At 46.6% G+C, this 19,683-nt stretch overlaps 1 protein-coding gene across 3 annotated transcripts in view; it reads right to left on the minus strand.

Annotated features, from left to right (window-relative positions):
* Positions 1–8,574: 8,574 nt before the first annotated feature.
* Positions 8,575–19,683, minus strand: part of RABL2B (RAB, member of RAS oncogene family like 2B) — a 148,463-nt gene continuing 137,354 nt past the window's right edge. For all 3 annotated transcript variants that reach the window (XM_063926636.1, XM_063926637.1, XM_063926638.1), the window contains 2 exons: positions 10,141–10,224; positions 8,575–9,094 (listed from right to left, as the gene is read on the minus strand). In XM_063926636.1, the coding sequence (XP_063782706.1) occupies positions 9,014–9,094; positions 10,141–10,224 (165 nt within the window). In that variant the 3' untranslated portion in view covers positions 8,575–9,013. The remainder of the gene's footprint in view (positions 9,095–10,140; positions 10,225–19,683) is intronic.

Below are 19,683 nucleotides of genomic sequence, written 5' to 3' on the forward strand. Positions count from 1 at the left end.
CCCTGTTAGCTGAGTGACCAGTTTAGGGTGACTTGTGTATGCTCAGGACGCCCCTCAAAGCGCTTACACAAAGTGTTGCTGAGCTTTCCGGATCGCAGTCTGTCAGAGCTGTGCTCCCACCCTTGTGCCACCATACCCGCCGGCGACCCGCTAACCGGGATGCCGGCACTGTACTCACCACTCTTCTTTCTTCTGGCTGTTAGGGGGTGGCGGCCGTGCTGCGGGAGTGAGCGGTCGCCTCGTGGGCTTGCGATCAGCACCCTCAGGAGCACAGTGTCCTGTAGGCGGAGATAGAGAACCATTAACTTCAAGAGTTGGTTCCTACTCCCACCTAAGTCCCACGAAGCAGGGAGGCTGTTGCCAGCAGCCTTCCTGTAACCTAACAATCTCAGAATAAAATAAAACTAGAAAAACTCCTAAGAGCTCCCCTTGCTGTGAACGGCTCCTCTGGGCACATTTTCTAACCTGAGTCTAGTAGGAGGGGCATAGAGGGAGGAGCCAGCCCACACTGTTAAACTCTTAAAGTGCAAGTGGCTCCCAAAGGACCTGTCTATACCCCATGGTACTAAATGGACCCCAGCATCCTCTAGGACGTAAGAGAAATAACACATACAATATACATACAATACAGACTGATTACAATACCAGCCTGCCCTATTGTATGAGAGAGGAGACACAAGAAGAGAGGACACCAGCACACCTAACACTGCAGACCCCAGTGAGGCAGTCAGCGATCTGTAATATGTAATATATATATATATATATATATATATATATATTTTTTTTTTTTTTTTTTATTTATATAAATAAAACAGTGACACTGTATATACAAGAATTTCCTGCAGAGGAATAATATAATGTGCACCAATAGCGGCTCTCCCCCTCTACACCCTGTACCAGTGATTCAGCGTGTCACCGTTTGGAGGAGCTGTATGAGGCTGCTGCTGCTTATGCAGAGGAAGGTGCCAAAATGCTGCTGAGCCCGCTCTGATGTAGCTCCGCCCCTTGTAATGCGCTGGAGCTACTGATATTTATACTGGCCATGTCTCCTATACATGTTATAGCCTCACATAAATGCTTGGTACAGTTACCGCCAGCCAGTCTCACGCAGGGGCTACAGCGGGTCACCCCCAGGAGGGACCCGTATGCCTCACCCGCGCTTCTGCCGCACAATTAACTGGGGGACTACCCTAGCGGGGCCCCTGCTTTGTACTCACCACCGACGATCACCTTCAGGCAGCGTTAGGGGTGTGCGGCGTGCTGCGGTTGCGACAGCCAAGGCGCAGTGCCCTTCTGAACAAACAACCCCACTGCACCCCCCTCCCCAACTACCACGGCGCAGGTATACTGCTGCCCAAACAGCATACCGAAAAAAGCGAAAAGTTTTAAAATAAACTGAAGAAAACTCTGGAGCTAGCAGAGTGTGCATCCTATCCTGAGAGCACTTTTTTCTAAACTGGCTGTAGAAGGAAGCACAGAGTGGAGGAGCCAGCACACCCAGTTGAAGAAATTTAAAGTGCACTGGCTCCTTTGGACCAGTCTATACCCATCATACTAATGTGTTCCCCAGTATCCCTTATGAACAAAATCAGCAACAGGCTGACCATAACTGAAACACAAGCAATAACTATTAAACAAGTACTACAGATAGTGTCCACATTCTCTACGTACTAAGAGAAAAGGATTTACCGGTAGGTATTAAAATCCTATTTTCCCATACGTCCAAGAGGATGCTGGGGATGCTTCAAGAACCATGGGGTTTATACCAAAGCTCTAGAACGGGCAGGAGAGTGCGAATGACTCTGCAGCACGGATTGACTAAACAAGAGGTCCTCCACAGCCAGGGTATCAAACTTGTAAAACTTCGCAAAGGTGTTTGAACCCGACCAAGTAGCAGCTCGGCAAAGCTGTAATGCCGAGACCCCTCGGGCAGCTGCCCAGGATGAGCCCACCTTTCTGGTAGAATGGGCTTTTACCGATTTCGGTAACGGCAATCCTGCCGTACAATGAGCCTGCACAATCGTATTACAGATCCAGCATGCAATAGTCTGCATGGATGCAGGAGCCCCAATCTTGTTGGGAGCCCACAGGACAAACAGAGCCTCTGTTTTCCTTATCTGCGCCGTTCTGGCGACATAGATCTTCAAAGCTGTGACCACATCGAGAGACTTCGAATCCGCCAAGGCTTCAGTAGCCACCGGCACCACAATAGGCTGGTTTACGTGAAATGATGAAACCACTTTTGGTAGAAATTGCTGACGAGTTCTCAACTCCGCTCTATCAGCATGGAAGATTAAATAGGGGCTTTTGTGAGACAAAGCCGCCAACTCAGATACCCGCCTTGCGGATGCCAAGGCCAACAAAATGACTACTTTCCAAGTAAGGAATTTTGTCTCAACCTTACGTAAAGGCTCAAACCAATGAGATTGCAGGAACTGCAACACCACATTAAGATCCCACGCTGCCACAGGGGGCACAAATGGAGGTTGGATGTGCAGCACACCTTTCACAAAGGTCTGAACTTCTGGAAGGGAGGCCAATTCTTTCTGAAAGAAGATTGACAAAGCCGAAATTTGTACTTTAATAGAGCCCAACTTTAGGCCTGCATCCACACCTGCTTGCAAAAAATGGAGCAAACGCCCCAGCTGAAATTCTTCCGTAGGAGCCTTCTTGGATTCACACCAAGACACATATTTCCTCCAAATACGGTGGTAATGCTTTGGCGTTACTTCCTTTCTAGCCTGAAGAAGTGTGGGAATGACTTCACTGGGAATACCCTTTCGGGCTAAGATGTGGCATTCAACCGACATGCCGTCAAACGCAGCCACGGTAAGTCTTGATACACGCACGATCCTTGCTGTAACAGGTCCTCCCGTAGAGGAAAAGGCCAGGGATCTTCTATGAGTAATTCTTGAAGATCTGGATACCAGGCCCTCCTTGGCCAATCTGGAACAATGAGTATTGCCTGAACCCTTGTTCTTCTTATCATCTTTATCACCTTTGGAATGAGAGGAAGTGGAGGGAACACATAGACCGACGGAAACACCCACGGTGTCACTAGGGCGTCCACCGCTACCGCTTGAGGGTCCCTTGACCTGGAACAATATCTCTGAAGTTTCTTGTTGAGGCGGAACGCCATCATGTCTATTTGAGGAATTCCCCAACAACTTGTCATTTCTGCAAAGACCTCTTGATGAAGACCCCATTCTCCTGGATGGAGATCGTGTCCGCTGAGGAAGTCTGCTTCCCAGTTGTCGACTCCTGGAATGAAGACCGCTGACAGAGCGCTTGCATGTCTTTCCGCCCAGCGAAGAACCTTCGTGGCCACTGCCGCTCTGCTCTTTGTTCCGCCCTGGCGGTTTATGTACGCCACTGCTGTTATGTTGTCTGACTGAATCAAGACGGGCAGACCGCGAAGATGTTCCGCTTGCAAAATGCCGTTGTAAATGGCCCTTAATTCCAGAATGTTTATGTGCAGACAAGCTTCCTGGCTTGACCATTTTCCCTGAAAATTTCTCCCGTGTGACTGCTCCCCAGCCTCGGAGACTTGCATCTGTGGTCACCAGGATCCAATCCTGAATCCCGAACCTACGTCCCTCCAGAAGGTGAGAACTGTGCAGCCACCACAGAAGGGAGATCCTGGTCCAGGAAGATAGGAATATTTTCCGGTGCATGTCCAGGTGAGACCCAGACCACTTGTCCAGCAGGTCCCACTGAAACACCCTGGCATGGAACCTGCCATACTGAATGGCCTCGTAGGCCGCAACCATCTTCCCCAGCAACCGAGTGCATTGAAGAATCGACACTCTTGCCGGTTTCAGAATCTGTTTTACTATGTTCTGCATTTCTAGAGCCTTTTCCACTGGAAGAAAAACTCTGTAATACTGTATCCAGAATCATACCCAGGAACGACAGCTGTGTCGTCGGAACCAACTGTGATTTTGGCAAGTTTAGGAGCCAACCGTGTTGTTGCAGAATCGTCAGGGAGAGCGCAACGTTTTTCAGCAATTGTTCCTTGGATCTCGCCGTTATGAGGAGATCGCCCACGTACGGGATAATTGTGACTCCCTGCTTGCGCAGGAGAACCATCATTTCCGCCATAACCTTGGTGAAAATCCTCGTAACCGTGGACAGACCAAACGGCAACGTCTGAAATTGGTAATGACAATCCTGAACCAGAGCCGTCTTAACAGCAGTGTAGGCCCCTGGGCACAGCAATGCACTGGGCCCCCTACCCATGCTGCAGCGGTAGCGGTGGGAGGAGCTATCAGCAGCAGCTTTGATATCCCGCGGGCGGTAGGGGGTGTTCTATCTTCTGCCCAGCATGTAGGACCTGAAGCAGTGATTTCTGCTAATTACTCCTTTACTGCACAGATGGGGCTAAACTGTAGAAGGGGTCATTGGGCTGAATGAAGAAGCCCTGGTACATGACTTCCAGGGTGGTAGGGGGTGTTTAATACGTAGGGGAGGGGTGGCTAGTGGAGTGGGCTTAATATTTATCATTTTACAGTGGGAGGGCAGCTTGCTTGACTGCAGATATCTCAAGTTCCTGAAAATATATTTCTTAGCTTTGAATGGGATAAAATACTATAGAGTCCCACCTTTCAGAAGATTCTGGGGACTTGGGGATCAGATTTCTGGAGCCAGAGCAATTCACCAACGAAAATCTAAAACTGCATATTAGGCATGTGGAGCTGGAGCAATGACCAGCTGCTGGAAGGCTGATATCTCTGGTTCTGGGCATAGTAGAGACACACTGCCAGTGTCCACTAAAAGGGAAGAGTCCAAGCTTTTGGCTTATACCCTTAGAAATACCCAAAGTCAGACAGAACCCGAAATATCTGGCTGGGAAAAGCAATTAACAGGCTTGGATGGGGACCACTGCTTTCAAGTCGGATATCTCCGGTTCCCCAGGGCCGATTTTCAAAAATCTGGTACCCCTGGAAAGAGGGGACCCTCAGCTATCAGCCTAGGGCCCTTATTCTCTTGGGGCCCTTGGGCAAGAGCCCATTGAGCCCATACGAAAAGACGGCCCTGTCCTGAACAGCAAACCTCAGGTAAGCCTGATGAGGAGGATATATGGGGACGTGTAAGTAGGCATCCTTTATGTCGACCGGCAACTTAAAATCCCCCTCCTCCAGACTGGAGATCACTGCTCGGAGAGATTCCATCTTGAATTTGAATTTTTTTAGAAAGAAATTGAGGGATTTTAGGTTCAGAATCGGTCTGACTGAGCCATCCGGCTTTGGTACCACGAACAGACTCGAATAAAAACCCTCCCCCTGTTGTGACGGGGGTACCGTGACAATGACTTGATTTTGACACAGCTTTAGTATCGTAGCGCATACAACCTCTCTTTCCGGAAGAGAAGCTGGCAAGGCCGATTTGAAAAACAGGTGAGAGGGCACGTCTTGAAACTCTAATTTGTACCCTTGGTCTACTATTTCTAATATCCAAGTGTCCAGTTCCGAGCGAACCCAGACCTGACTGAAGAGTTTGAGACGTGCCCCCACTGGTGCGGACTCCCGCAGGGGAGCCCCAGCGTCATGCGGTGTATTTGGTAGAAGCCGGAGAGGACTTCTGTTCTTGGGAACTTGCCACAGTCTGTGACCTTTTTCCCTTTCCTCTTCCTCTCGCAGCAAGTAAGGAGGATCCACGTCCTTTTTTGAATTACTGGGCCTCAAGGACTGCATCTGATAGTGGGGCATTTTCTATTGTTGCGCAGGAACACAAGGTAAAAATGACGACTTACCCGCAGTAGCCGTAGATACCAGGTCAGTGAGGCCGTCACCAAACAAGACACTACCGTTAAACGGCAGAGACTCCATAGCCTTCTTCGAGTCAGCATCAGCATTCCATTGATGAATCCACAAATGCCCTCCTAGCCGAGACTGCCATGGCATTGGCCATTGATCCCAAAAGGCCAATATCCCTTGCAGCTTCTTTTAAATATGCTGCAGCGTCTCTGATATGACCCAAAATCAAAAGCACGTTATCCCTGTCCAGGGAATCCATATCAGATGACAAGTTATCTGCCCACTTTTCAATAGCGCTACTCACCCATGCCGAAGCAACGGCAGGCCTGAGTAGCGAACCTGTAGTGACACAAATGGATTTTAGTGTATTTTCCTGCTTACGATCCGCAGGATCCTTTAGGGCTGCCGTGTCCGGAGACGGATCGCCACCTTCTTGGACAGACGCGACAGAGCTTTGTCCACTGTGGGGGTTGATCCCACTTTTCTCTGTTCCCAGAGGGAAACGGATATGCCACTGAAATTCTTTTGGGAACCTGTACCTTCTTGTCAGGATTTTCCCAAGCTTTTTCAAAAAGAGCGTTCAGTTCATGAGAGGGAGGAAACATTACCTCAGGTTTCTTTTCTTTAAACATACAGACCCTTGTATCAGGAACTGCAGGGTCCTCAGTGATATGTAATAAGTCTTTTATTGCCACAATCATGTACTGAATGCTCTTAGCCAGTTTAGGATTCAATCTGGCATCACTATAGTCGACACTGGAATCAAAGTCCGTGTCGGTATCTGTATCTGCTATCTGGGTAAATGCACGTTTCTGTGACCCCGAAGCGGTCTGAGCTTGTGACAATGCATCCTCCATGGATTTCCTCCATGTCTGGTTCTTACTCAGATTTATCTAATCTCTTAGTCAACCGAGCCACATTTACATTCAAAACACTCAACATATTTACCCACTCAGCAGTCGGCGGTGCCGACAGGGTCACTCCCACCACTTTTTCTGTCCCCACTCCGGCTTCCTCCTGGGAAGAGCACTCAGCCTCAGACATGTTGACACACGTACCGACACCCACAATCACACTGGGCTATAGGGGACAGACCCACAGCAAAGCCTGTTAGAGAGACCCAGAGGGAGTTTGCCAGCTCACAACCCAGCGCCTATCCCGGTACTGAAACTTTATATACAATGCCTCAGACCTGTTAGCGCTTTTCTAATAAAGATAATAGCACCAAATCTACTGTGACCCCCCCCCCCCCCCCCCTCTTCGTTTTGCACCCTGTTACTTGTACAGCAGTGTGGAGGTCAGGGCCAGCGTCTCTGCAGCTTCTGTGAAGAGAAAATGGCGCTGGTCAGAGCTGTGGGGACTAAGCCACGCCCCCTCACCGGCGCACTTCAGTCCCGCTCATTTTAACATTTTTATACTGGCGGGGGTCTATATTGAGTGCCTAGGCACTTTTCATATAACTTTTGCCAGTTCTTTCAGGTCCCCATGCTGCCCAGGGCGCCCCTTCTGCGCCTTGCACCCTGTCAGTGACGCTGTGTGTTTGGGAGCATGGCGCGCAGCGCGACCGCTGCGCGGTACCTCAGGACCTGAAGTCTTCTGCCGTCATTGAAGTCTTCGTTTCTTCTTTTACTCACACGGCTTCTTTCTTCTGGCTCTGCAAGGGGGGGTGACGGCGCGGCTTCGGGAGCGAGCAGCTAGGTGTACCAAGTGATCGAACCCTCTGGAGCTAATGGTGTCCAGTAGCCTAAGAAGCAGAGCCTTTGAACTCACAGAAGTAGGTCTGCTGCTCTCCCCTCAGTCCCTCGAAGCAGGGACCCTGTTGCCAGCAGAGCTCCCTGAACATAAAAAGCTAACATAAGTCTGTTTTCAGAGAAACTCCCCTGTTTGTGACCAGTCTCCCTGGGCACAGAATCTAACTGGAGTCTGGAGGAGGGGCATAGAGGGAGGAGCCAGTTCACACCCATTTAAAGTCTTAAAGTGCCCATGTCTCCTGCGGATCCCGTCTATACCCCATGGTTCTTGAAGCATCCCCAGCATCCTCTAGGACGTATGAGAAAACAGCACTTACAGTTCAAGACAATATAGGACAGGTATGGAAAACCAGGGTTCAAGTGCCATCAAAGGGAGTAGGTAGTAGAGGTTGAGTATCCCATATCCAAATATTCCGAAATACAGAATTTTTTGAGTGAGATAGTGAAACCTTTGTTTTCTGATGGCTCAATGTACACAAACTTTGTTTAATACACAAAGTTATTAAAGATATTGTATTAAATGACCTTCAGGCTGTGTGTATAAGGTGTATATGAAACATACATGAATTGTGTGAATGTAGACACACTTTGTTTAATGTACAAAGTTATTAAAAATATTGGCTAAAATGACCTTCGGGCTGTGTGTATAAGGTGTATATGAAACATAAATGCATTCTGTGCTTAGACTTGGGTCCCATCACCATGATATCTCATTATGGTATGCAATTATTCCAAAATACGGAAAAATCCAATATCCAAAATACTTCTGGTCCCAAGCATTTTGGATAAGGGATATTCAACCTGTATAAGACAGTGTAAGTAAGGAAAGGCACACGAGGAAAGAAGTCTCTGCGCTTGCGATCTTACAATCTAACTTCATAAAGGTATATGGTATGTAACTACAAGAAGGTCTTATGTTCTTTTACGTATAATATATATAATATATATATACACACACACACACACACACACACACTATACACATACAGTTAGTATCTCTGCTGTTTACAGAATATACTTTTAACATTATGAGATATCAAAATGCTTATACAAAAATCAAGAGTCAATGAAATTCACCAATAATTTAATACGATGTATAAGGTCTTGCAAACTGTTACATTTATAGCAATCTGTTACTGATGTCAATTGTCCGAGGTGTTAAATTCAGTTCTGTGTCAACTGAGGAGCTAAACGAGATTAATTCCCACTACACCAAGCATATGACTAGTCAGAGACCGAGGTTCGCCAATGGCTACAGCTTTCACGATGAGGTAAAGTGAACATTGCCCAACCGATCTGGGTTCCAGTAAAGTGTGTTACCTCTGCTTTTAGCAATCCAAATAATGCAGTAACAGCAACTGTCACCAGCGTTCTGTGTCTGAATCCATTACCTTTTATAAAGATGTTACAGAGTTTCATTTCTTAAAGACTATATTCCTAAAATGGACTGAATCCAGGGCTGTAGCCACCACTAATGGTCATCAGAAATCCTCTGTGCCTGCTGTCTCACACAGCCGTTGGTGTCTCTCCATCTTCAGATATCTCCTCTTTATCAGATGTGTTATCAGGCTTCTCTAGCTCAAAGTTCTGCACATACAATGGGGAAACAGATGTTCAGCCAAGGATGAAATTAAAGATCTGGAAATAATTTTCATCTATGAACTCACACACTATTCATTTTTATAACAAATTGAAAATGCAAATTAATGTATTGAAAATGGGGAAAAAAACAAACACTATTTTGAAAACCATTTGGGTCAAGTATTAGGATTATACAAAGAGTTGAGTCAGTAAATGACTTCAGCAGACTGGAAACTCTTGCTCTGGTATACAGGACTTTGTGTCTCTACAGAGCATGTTATTGTATACAAAGTGGAGTTTGGTTATAAGGGTGGCTTTGGTGCTGAGGAGGTCTACCATTTATTTAATGTGAGTGTATATGCAAGCAGGCACAGAAGGAGATACACAGCACCTTTTCATTTATAGTTTTATTTGAATTATTTATTTTCCAACTGCTGACAGTAAACCAGCCACTAAGCTTGCGAGCAGGGCCTTCCTACCTCTGTCTGTCTGTTTTTACCCAGTTTTGTTCTATTACTGTTGTTCTAATTGTAAAGCGCAACGGAATATGCTGCGCTATATAAGAAACTGTTAATAATAAATAAGGTCAGTTGTTGTGTACATATTTCTTATTACAGGTGCTACTACTTGGATGATTATAAGCACATCATTTCCCAGGTAAACGTTCCATACACATACACGTTTGTAAAAGTACAATATGGATCATGGGCATCATCGCCTCTGTCATTTCCTGCCTAGTGACCACGTGCACCTAAGCTCTCATGTGCAAGCCCATCTCTACTCTACATGTCATGTCTGCACCTTCTCTGTCAACCTAGTATATAGCAGTTCAGTTTTTATGTATTACTTATACTGGCGGCTCGAGGGTGCAGAGTTGTGCCACCTTATAAGTAAATGAGGGTGAAGTGCATGTACACAGTATTTATAACAGGATTAACAAAACAAGCCATTTTTTACTTTTTGGGATGTATTAACCTTAAAACAAGACTAATATGCACAAGCATACACACCCGTGTCCCAAATAATTTATTAATACATTGCCAAGCCTGTACCTCCAGCTCCTGCATCACTTCATCCATAAAATCCCTTGGGTTCCGCTTGTAAGAAACTGCTAGCTTAATGGCATCTGTAAATAACTAAGAGTAAAACATAAATATATGTATATATTTTCATACATTTTCTACCGTAATAAAACTATTTGCAGACAAATATTTATAATGTGGAAAAAAGTTGAAAAGAATACTTTAGTTTAGGTTTCCCAACTTCAGTCCTTAAGAATCCCTAACAGTACATGTTTTCCAGATCTCCTAGATGGTGTACATGTGTATTTATTACTGACATTTTAAAAAGATTCACAGGTGGTTCTAATTATTTCACTTGTGATTATGGAGGAGAGCTATAAAACATGCACTGTTAGGGTTCCCAAAGGACTGGAACTCAGATGCAGTGCTTATGGGTCTTCAACCTGCGGCCCTACAGCTGCTGTGGAACTAGACATCCCAGCATGCCCTGCCTCAGTTTTAGCATGCCTTAATAGCAAAACTGTAGCAGGGCATGCTGGGATGTCTAGTTCCACAGCAGCTGGAGGGCTGCAGGTTGAAAACCCATGCTTCTAAATCACAGGTTCTCAAACTCGGTCCTCATGACCCCACACGGTTCATGTATTGAAGGTCACCTGTAGATTTTTAAAATGTGACAGGAGCAGAGTTTGAGAACCTCTGTTCTAGATCAATATTTCCCACCCCATTCCTCCAGAATATGTGTAGCTGTTTATGTAGTAATGTACAGGTAAATGAACTGATCAAAAGAGGAGTCACCCCTCAAGTTCACATAGGAGTCTTCAACACGTGACCAGTTTGGAGTACATCAGGAGAGTAGTGGACCAGTAGATAGCAATATGGATTACTCCATAAGAACACTGGTGGAAACTATCCATTAGCTCATATTAGCTACTGAGATGGCAATTTCAAGCAATCCAAAGACCTGGCAATACCTCTAATTAAGAATACTATAAATAAACACAATATTTAGGTCTTCAATTGGGTGAAGTAGGAAACTAATAAGAGGAAATCACAGTCTGTACAGTTTGGTAACCGTTCATATGGTTGACAATGTTAAGGTCGACCACTATTGGTCGACATTGACATGGTCGGCATGGGCAAATGATCGACACATGAAAAGGTCGACATGACTTTAAAAAAATTATAATATTTTTTTTAAACTTTTTTATACTTTACCATCCATGTGGACTACAATTGGGAATAGTAACCTGTGCCGAGCTCCTTGCACGCAGCATGGCGAGCTTCAGGACGTGGTACACTAATTGGGGTTCCTGGTCATGTAACGGTAAAAATTAAACCAAAAACAGTCCAAAAATCCATGTTGACCTTTCCATGTGTCGACCATTTGTCCATGTCGACCATTTCAATTGCGACCAATAGTGGTCGACCTAATGACTGTCGACCATTCATACCGGAACCGTACAGTTTACATTCAGCAATAGTATACAGAGCTTCTAATCAATAAAGGTCAATAACAAGCAGCTTTCATAATGGATGACTTTAGGTAAATATTTGAGAGCACTGGGTGCAAACAAAAAAAGAACTTGAATGATAAATGTGTCGAGCTTACAGAACTACACACAATATATTGAGCAGATGACATAAATGGCATTCAGAAGCGGGTCACATACTGAGGACACCTAACATAAAAGGGGCAGGTGCAGCTGAACATAGAAGATGAAGCTAACACAAATGGCATATTTACTGTATACAGTATTTTAAAAATGAGTTGTAGCAATAAACAGGATAAAATAAGATTTTACTTACCGATAAATCTATTTCTCATAGTCCGTAGTGGATGCTGGGACTCCGTAAGGACCATGGGGAATAGCGGCTCCGCAGGAGACAGGGCACAAAATAAAAGCTTAAGGATCAGGTGGTGTGCACTGGCTCCTCCCCCTATGACCCTCCTCCAAGCCTCAGTTAGGATACTGTGCCCGGACGAGCGTACATAATAAGGAAGGATCTTGAATCCCGGGTAAGACTCATACCAGCCACACCAATCACACCGTACAACTTGTGATCTGAACCCAGTTAACAGTATGATAAACGCAAGGGAGCCTCTGAAAAGATGGCTCACAACAATAATAACCCGAATTTTTGTAACAATAACTATATACAAGTATTGCAGACAATCCGCACTAGGGATGGGCGCCCAGCATCCACTACGGACTATGAGAAATAGATTTATCGGTAAGTAAAATCTTATTTTCTCTGACGTCCTAGTGGATGCTGGGACTCCGTAAGGACCATGGGGATTATACCAAAGCTCCCAAACGGGCGGGAGAGTGCGGATGACTCTGCAGCACCGAATGAGAGAACTCCAGGTCCTCCTCAGCCAGGGTATCAAATTTGTAGAATTTAGCAAACGTGTTTGCCCCTGACCAAGTAGCTGCTCGGCAAAGTTGTAAAGCCGAGACCCCTCGGGCAGCCGCCCAAGATGAGCCCACTTTCCTTGTGGAATGGGCTTTTACTGATTTTGGCTGTGGCAATCCTGCCACAGAACGTGCAAGCTGAATTGTACTACAAATCCACCGAGCAATCGTCTGTTTAGAAGCAGGAGCACCCAGTTTGTTGGGTGCATACAGGATAAACAGCGAGTCAGATTTTCTGACTCCAGCCGTCCTGGAAACATATATTTTCAAGGCCCTGACAACGTCAAGCAACTTAGAGTCCTCTAAGTCCCTGGTAGCCGCAGGTACCACAATAGGTTGGTTCATGTGAAATGCAGAAACCACCTTAGGTAGAAATTGAGGACGAGTCCTCAATTCCGCCCTGTCAGAATGAAAAATTAAGTAAGGGCTTTTATATGATAAAGCCGCCAATTCTGACACACGCCTGGCTGAAGCCAAGGCTAACAGCATCGACACCTTCCATGTGAGATATTTTAAGTCCACAGTGGAAAGTGGTTCAAACCAATGTGACTTTAGAAAACTCAACACCACATTGAGATCCCAAGGTGCCACTGGAGGCACAAAAGGAGGCTGTATGTGCAGCACCCCTTTTACAAATGTCTGAACTTCAGGTACTGAAGCCAGTTCTTTTTGGAAGAAAATCGACAGGGCCGAAATTTGAACCTTAATGGACCCTAATTTTAGGCCCATAGACAGTCCTGTTTGCAGGAAATGAAGGAAACGACCCAGTTGAAATTCCTCTGTAGGGGCCCTCTTGGCCTCACACCACGCAACATATTTACGCCAAATGCGGTGATAATGTTTTGCGGTTTCGTCCTTCCTGGCTTTGACCAGAGTAGTAATGACTTCTTCTGGAATGCCTTTTTCCCTCAGGATCCGGCGTTCAACCGCCATGCCGTCAAACGCAGCCGCGGTAAGTCTTGAAACAGACAAGGCCCCTGCAGTAGCAGGTCCTGTCTTAGAGGTAGAGGCAACGGTTCGTCCGTGAGCATCTCTTGAAGTTCCGGGTACCAAGTCCTTCTTGGCCAATCCGGGACCACGAGTATAGTTCTTACTCCTCTCCTTCTTATGATTCTCAGTACTTTTGGTATGAGAGGCAGAGGAGGGAACACATACACTGACTGGTACACCCACGGCGTTACCAGAGCGTCCACTGCTATTGCCTGAGGGTCCCTTGACCTGGCGCAATATCTGTCCAGTTTTTTTTGTTTAGACGTGACGCCATCATGTCCACCTTTGGTTTTTCCCAACGGTTTACAATCAGGTGGAAGACTTCTGGGTGAAGTCCCCACTCTCCCGGGTGAAGGTCGTGTCTGCTGAGGAAGTCTGCTTCCCAGTTGTCCACTCCCAGAATGAACACTGCTGACAGTGCTATCACATGATTTTCCGCCCAGCGAAGAATCCTTGCAGCTTCTGCCATTGCCCTCCTGCTTCTCGTGCCGCCCTGTCTGTTTACGTGGGCGACTGACGTGATGTTGTCCGATTGGATCAACACCGCCTGACCCTGAAGCAGAGGTTTTGCTTGACTTAGGGCATTGTAAATGGCCCTTAGTTCCAGAATGTTTATATGAAGAGATGTTTCCATGCTTGACCACAAGCCCTGGAAATTCCTTCCCTGTGTGACTGCTCCCCAGCCTCTCAGGCTGGCATCCGTGGTTACCAGGATCCAATCCTGAATGCCAAATCTGCGGCCCTCTAGTAGATGAGCACTCTGCAGCCACCACAGGAGAGACACCCTTGTCCTTGGCGACAGGGTTATCCGCTGATGCATCTGCAAATGCGATCCGGACCATTTGTCCAGTAGATCCCACTGAAATGTTCTTGCATGGAATCTTCCGAATGGAATCGCTTCGTAAGAAGCCACCATTTTTCCCAGGACCCTCGTGCACTGATGCACTGAGACCTGGCCTGGTTTTAGGAGGTTCCTGACTAGCTCGGATAACTCCCTGGCCTTCTCCTCCGGGAGAAACACCTTCTTCTGGACTGTGTCCAGAATCATTCCTAGGAACAGTAGACGTGTCGTTGGAATCAGCTGCGATATTGGAATATTTAGAATCCACCCGTGCTGACGTAACACTACCTGAGATAGTGCTACTCCGACTTCTAACTGTTCCCTGGATCTTGCCCTTATCAGGAGATCGTCCAAGTAAGGGATAATTAAAATGCCTTTTCTTCGTAGAAGAATCATCATTTCGGCCATTACCTTGGTAAAGACCCGAGGTGCCGTGGACAATCCAAACGGCAGCGTCTGAAACTGATAATGACAGTTTTGTACTACAAACCTGAGGTACCCTTGGTGAGAAGGGTATATTGGGACGTGGAGATAAGCATCTTTGATGTCCAGAGACACCATATAGTCCCCTTCTTCCAGGTTCGCTATCACTGCTCTGAGTGACTCCATCTTGAATTTGAACCTTTTTATGTAAGTGTTCAAGGATTTCAGATTTAAAATTGGTCTCACCGAGCCGTCCGGCTTCGGTACCACAAACAGCGTGGAATAATACCCCTTTCCTTGTTGCAGGAGGGGTACCTTGATTATCACCTGCTGGGAATACAGCTTGTGAATGGCTTCCAAAACTGCCTCCCTGTCGGAGGGAGACTTTGGTAAAGCAGACTTCAGGAACCGACGAGGGGGAAACGCCTCGAATTCCAGTTTGTACCCTTGCGATACTACCTGTAGAATCCAGGGATCCACTTGCGAGTGAGCCCACTGCGCGTTGAAATTCTTGAGACGGGCCCCCACCATATCTGAGTCTGCTTGTAAAGCCCCAGCGTCATGCTGAAGACTTGGCAGAAGCAGGGGAGGGCTTCTGCTCCTGTGAAGCGGCTGCATGGTGCAGTCTTTTTCCTCTTCCTCTGCCCCGGGGCAGAAAAGAGTGGCCTTTTGCTCGCTGGTACTTATGGGAACGAAAGGACTGAGTTTGAAAAGGCGGTGTCTTTTTCTGCTGATGTGGAGTGACCTGGGGTAAAAAGGTGGATTTTCCAGCCGTTGCCGTGGCCACCAGGTCCGATAGACCAGCCCCAAATAACTCCTCCCCTTTATACGGCAATACTTCCATGTGCCGTTTGGAATCCGCATCCCCTGACCACTGTCGCGTCCATAACGCTCTTCTGGCAGAGATGGACATAGCACTTACTCTTGATGCCAGGGTGCAAATATCCCTCTGTGCATCACGCATATATAGTAATGCATCCTTTAAATGTTCTATAGTTAACAAAATATTGTCCCTATCCAGGGTATCAATATTCTCAGTCAGGGAATCCGACCATGCGACTCCAGCACTGCACATCCAGGCTGAGGCGATTGCTGGTCGCAGTATAACACCAGTATGTGTGTATATACTTTTTAGGATATTTTCCAGCCTTCTATCAGCTGGTTCTTTGAGGGTGGCCGTATCAGGAGACGGTAACGCTACTTGTTTAGATAAACGTGTGAGCGCCTTATCTACCCTAGGGGGTGTTTCCCAACGCGCCCTAACCTCTGGCGGGAAGGGATATAATGCTAATAATTTTTTAGAAATTAGCTGTTTTTTATCGGGGGAAACCCACGCTTTTTCACACACCTCATTTATTTCCTCTGACTCAGGAAAAACTATTGGTAGTTTTTTCTCACCCCACATAATACCCTTCTTTGTGGTACTTGTAGTGTCAGAAAGGTTCAATGCCTCTTTCATTGCCGTGATCATGTAACGTGTGGCCCTACTGGACATTACGTTTGTCTCGTCACCGTCGACACTAGACTCAGTATCTGTGTCAGGGTCTGTGTCGACCCACTGAGGTAACGGGCGTTTTAGCGCCCCTGACGGTGTCTGAGACGCCTGGACAGGCACTAATTGATTTGCCGGCTGTCTCATGTCGTCAACAGTTTTTTGCAAATTGCTGACATTATCACTTAATTGTTTAAATACAATCATCCAGTCAGGTGTCGACTCCCTAGGGGGTGACATCACCAACACAGGCAACTGCTCCGCCTCCACATCATTTTCCTCCTCATACATGTCGACACACGCGTACCGACACACAGCACACACACCGGGAATGCTCTGATAGAGGACAGGACCCCACTTAGCCCTTTGGAGAGACAGAGGGAGAGTCTGCCAGCACACACCCAGCGCTATATATATATACAGGGATAACCTTATATAAGTGTTATTCCCTTATAGCTGCTGTTATTATCGTTATTTGCTGCCAAAAATGCCCCCCCTTCTCTTTTTTACCCTGATTCTGAAGCAGGACTGCAGGGGAGAGTCAGGGAGCCGTCCTTCCAGCGGAGCTGTGAGGGAAAATGGCGCTTGTGTGCTGAGGAGATAGGCTCCGCCCCTTCACGACGTCCTTATCTCCCGCTTTTTTGTGCAAAAATGGCAGGGGATTAAAATACATCCATATAGCCCAGGAGCTATATGTGATGTATTCTTTTTGTCACCTAAGGTATATACTGTTATATTGCGTCTCAGGGCGCTCCCCCCCAGCGCCCTGCACCCTCAGTGACCGGAGTGTGAAGTGTGCTGAGAGCAATGGCGCACAGCTGCGGTGCTGTGCGCTACCTTAGACTGAAGACAGGATGTCTTCTGCCGCCGATTTCACCGGACCTCTTCGTCTCTTCTGGCTCTGTAAGGGGGACGGCGGCGCGGCTCCGGTGACCCATCCAGGCTGAACCTGTGATCGTCCCTCTGGAGCTAATGTCCAGTAGCCTAAGAAACCCGATCCACTCTGCACTCAGGTGAGTCCGTTTCTTCTCCCCTTAGTCCCACGATGCAGTGAGCCTGTTGCCAGCAGGACTCACTGAAAATAAAAAAAACCTAAACTAAACTTTTATTCTAAGCAGCTCAGGAGAGCCACCTAGATTGCACCCTTCTCGGCCGGGCACAAAAATCTAACTGGGGCTTGGAGGAGGGTCATAGGGGGAGGAGCCAGTGCACACCACCTGATCCTTAAGCTTTTATTTTGTGCCCTGTCTCCTGCGGAGCCGCTATTCCCCATGGTCCTTACGGAGTCCCAGCATCCACTAGGACGTCAGAGAAATATTTTTAGTTTATAATTAACTATGTCCATATCAGCAAAAGAGCATTCTATATTACATCCTTTATATACATGTTTCCAAATGTTGGAATGGCTGGTAAGTGTTCAAACATATTAAGGTCTGTAACACAGGTCCCAAAAAGACTTCTTGAGTTGTTTTGCTCACAAAGGCCCTCATTCCGAGTTGTTCGCTCGCTAGCTGCTTTTAGCAGCATTGCACACGCTAAGCCGCCGCCCTCTGGGAGTGTATCTTAGCATAGCAGAATTGCGAACGAAAGATTCGCAAAATTGCGAATAGAAATTTCTTAGCAGTTTCTCAGTAGCTCGACACTTACTCTGCCACTGCGATCAGTTTAGTCAGTTTCGTTCCTGGTTTGACGTCACAAAAACACCCAGCGTTCGCCCAGGCACTCCCCCATTTCTCCAGCCACTCCCGCGTTTTTCCCAGAAACTGCAGCGTTTTTTCACACACACCCATAAAACGGCCAGTTTCCGCCCAGAAACACCCACTTCCTGTCAATCACACTCCGATCACCAGAACGAAGAAAAATCCTCGTAATGCCGTGAGTAAAATACCTAACTTTTGAGTAAAATAACTAAGCGCATGCGCTCTGCGAACATTGCGCATGCGCAGTAAGCAACTAATCGCAATATAGCGAAATTCGGCAACGAGCGAACAACTCGGAATGAGGGCCCAAGTACACAGCGAGCACTAGCCAAGGAGTTCAATAAACTATAGCTTTTAGCATGCTCACTGCAGCGCACTATGGATGTTTTATTGTCACTTAAGCCTAAATCACACAGAGGCCTGCTTCACAGTTAGGAGCAAATAAAAAAATATTCGTTATGAAAGACTTACTGTTGATAACTCTATTTTTCCTAAGTCCACAGGATAACATTGGGATATTAGGTAGCGACAGCGGATTGGCACCAATGATTAAAGCTTTCGGTCTCCCAGAATGCAACGGGCCCGTCCCAATATCCCCGCCTCCTGGCTCAGGCAATTCAGTTGTTTTCCAAAGCTCAAGGCAGGAGCATCATAGAGAGCCCTAACCAGGCGAGAAGAACACACATGCACACCCCTCCATACAAGAAGGAAGAGGTTAGCAGGTGAAAGGATCCTCAAATCAGTTGCGTCAGGGTGGGATCCCTGTGGATCCTGTGGACTTAGGAGAAATACAGTTGTCAATGGTAAGTCTACTATTACAAATATTTCTCCTGCAGGGTACACAGGTTATCAACAGGATAACATTGGGATGTCCCAGCGCAAATTTAGTTGTGGGGACGCTCCTGATTGGACAGGAGAATTCTTCGCCCGAATTCAGCGTCCTGAGAAGCAAAGGTATCAAAGGCATAATGTCTAATGAATTTGTTAATGGAAGACCATGTGGCTGCCTTACATATCTGTTGTGCTGCCCATGACGGACCTACCTTACGAGTAGCGTGAGCAGAGACATTAGCTGGAACATGGAGATCAGCTTGAGAATATGCTTCTGAAATAGTCATCTGAAGCCACCTCGCCAGCGTCTGATTATTAGCAGGTCATCCTCTCTTGTGAAATCCGTAGAGAACGAAGAGATTGTCTGTCTTTCAGATGGCACTGGTATGATCCACATAGATCCGTAAGGCACGGACTATGCCCAACGATGCATCTCTCGCACACCACCTTAGGAAGATACACAGATTTGGTTCTAAGAACCGCTCTATCTGGATAAAAATGAAAAAAAAAGGAGGGCGGCATAACAATGCCCCTAAATCTGAAACTCTCCTAGCTGAAGTAAGACCCAAGGCACTGTAGGAGGAACAAAAGGAGGTTGAATGTGCAGCATTCCCTGGAAAAAAGTGCGCACAGCCTGTAGGTTAGCAATTTTCTTTTTGAACCATACAGTCAATGCTGACACTTGCACTCTCAAGAAAGCCACCCGTAAACCTTTGTCCACTCCTGCCTGAAGGAATGCTAGGATTCTGGAAACTCTGAAAGACCTAGGGTCAAATGTCCGGTCACTGCTCCATTGAATATAGGTTTGCCATATTCTGTGATAAATGTGAGCTGAGGAAGTTTTCCTTGCTGAGCATTGTTTGAATTACCTGTTGTGGGAAT

The sequence above is a fragment of the Pseudophryne corroboree genome, chromosome 6 (genome assembly GCF_028390025.1).
Source record: "Pseudophryne corroboree isolate aPseCor3 chromosome 6, aPseCor3.hap2, whole genome shotgun sequence".
Classification (NCBI taxonomy): Eukaryota; Metazoa; Chordata; class Amphibia; order Anura; family Myobatrachidae; genus Pseudophryne; species Pseudophryne corroboree.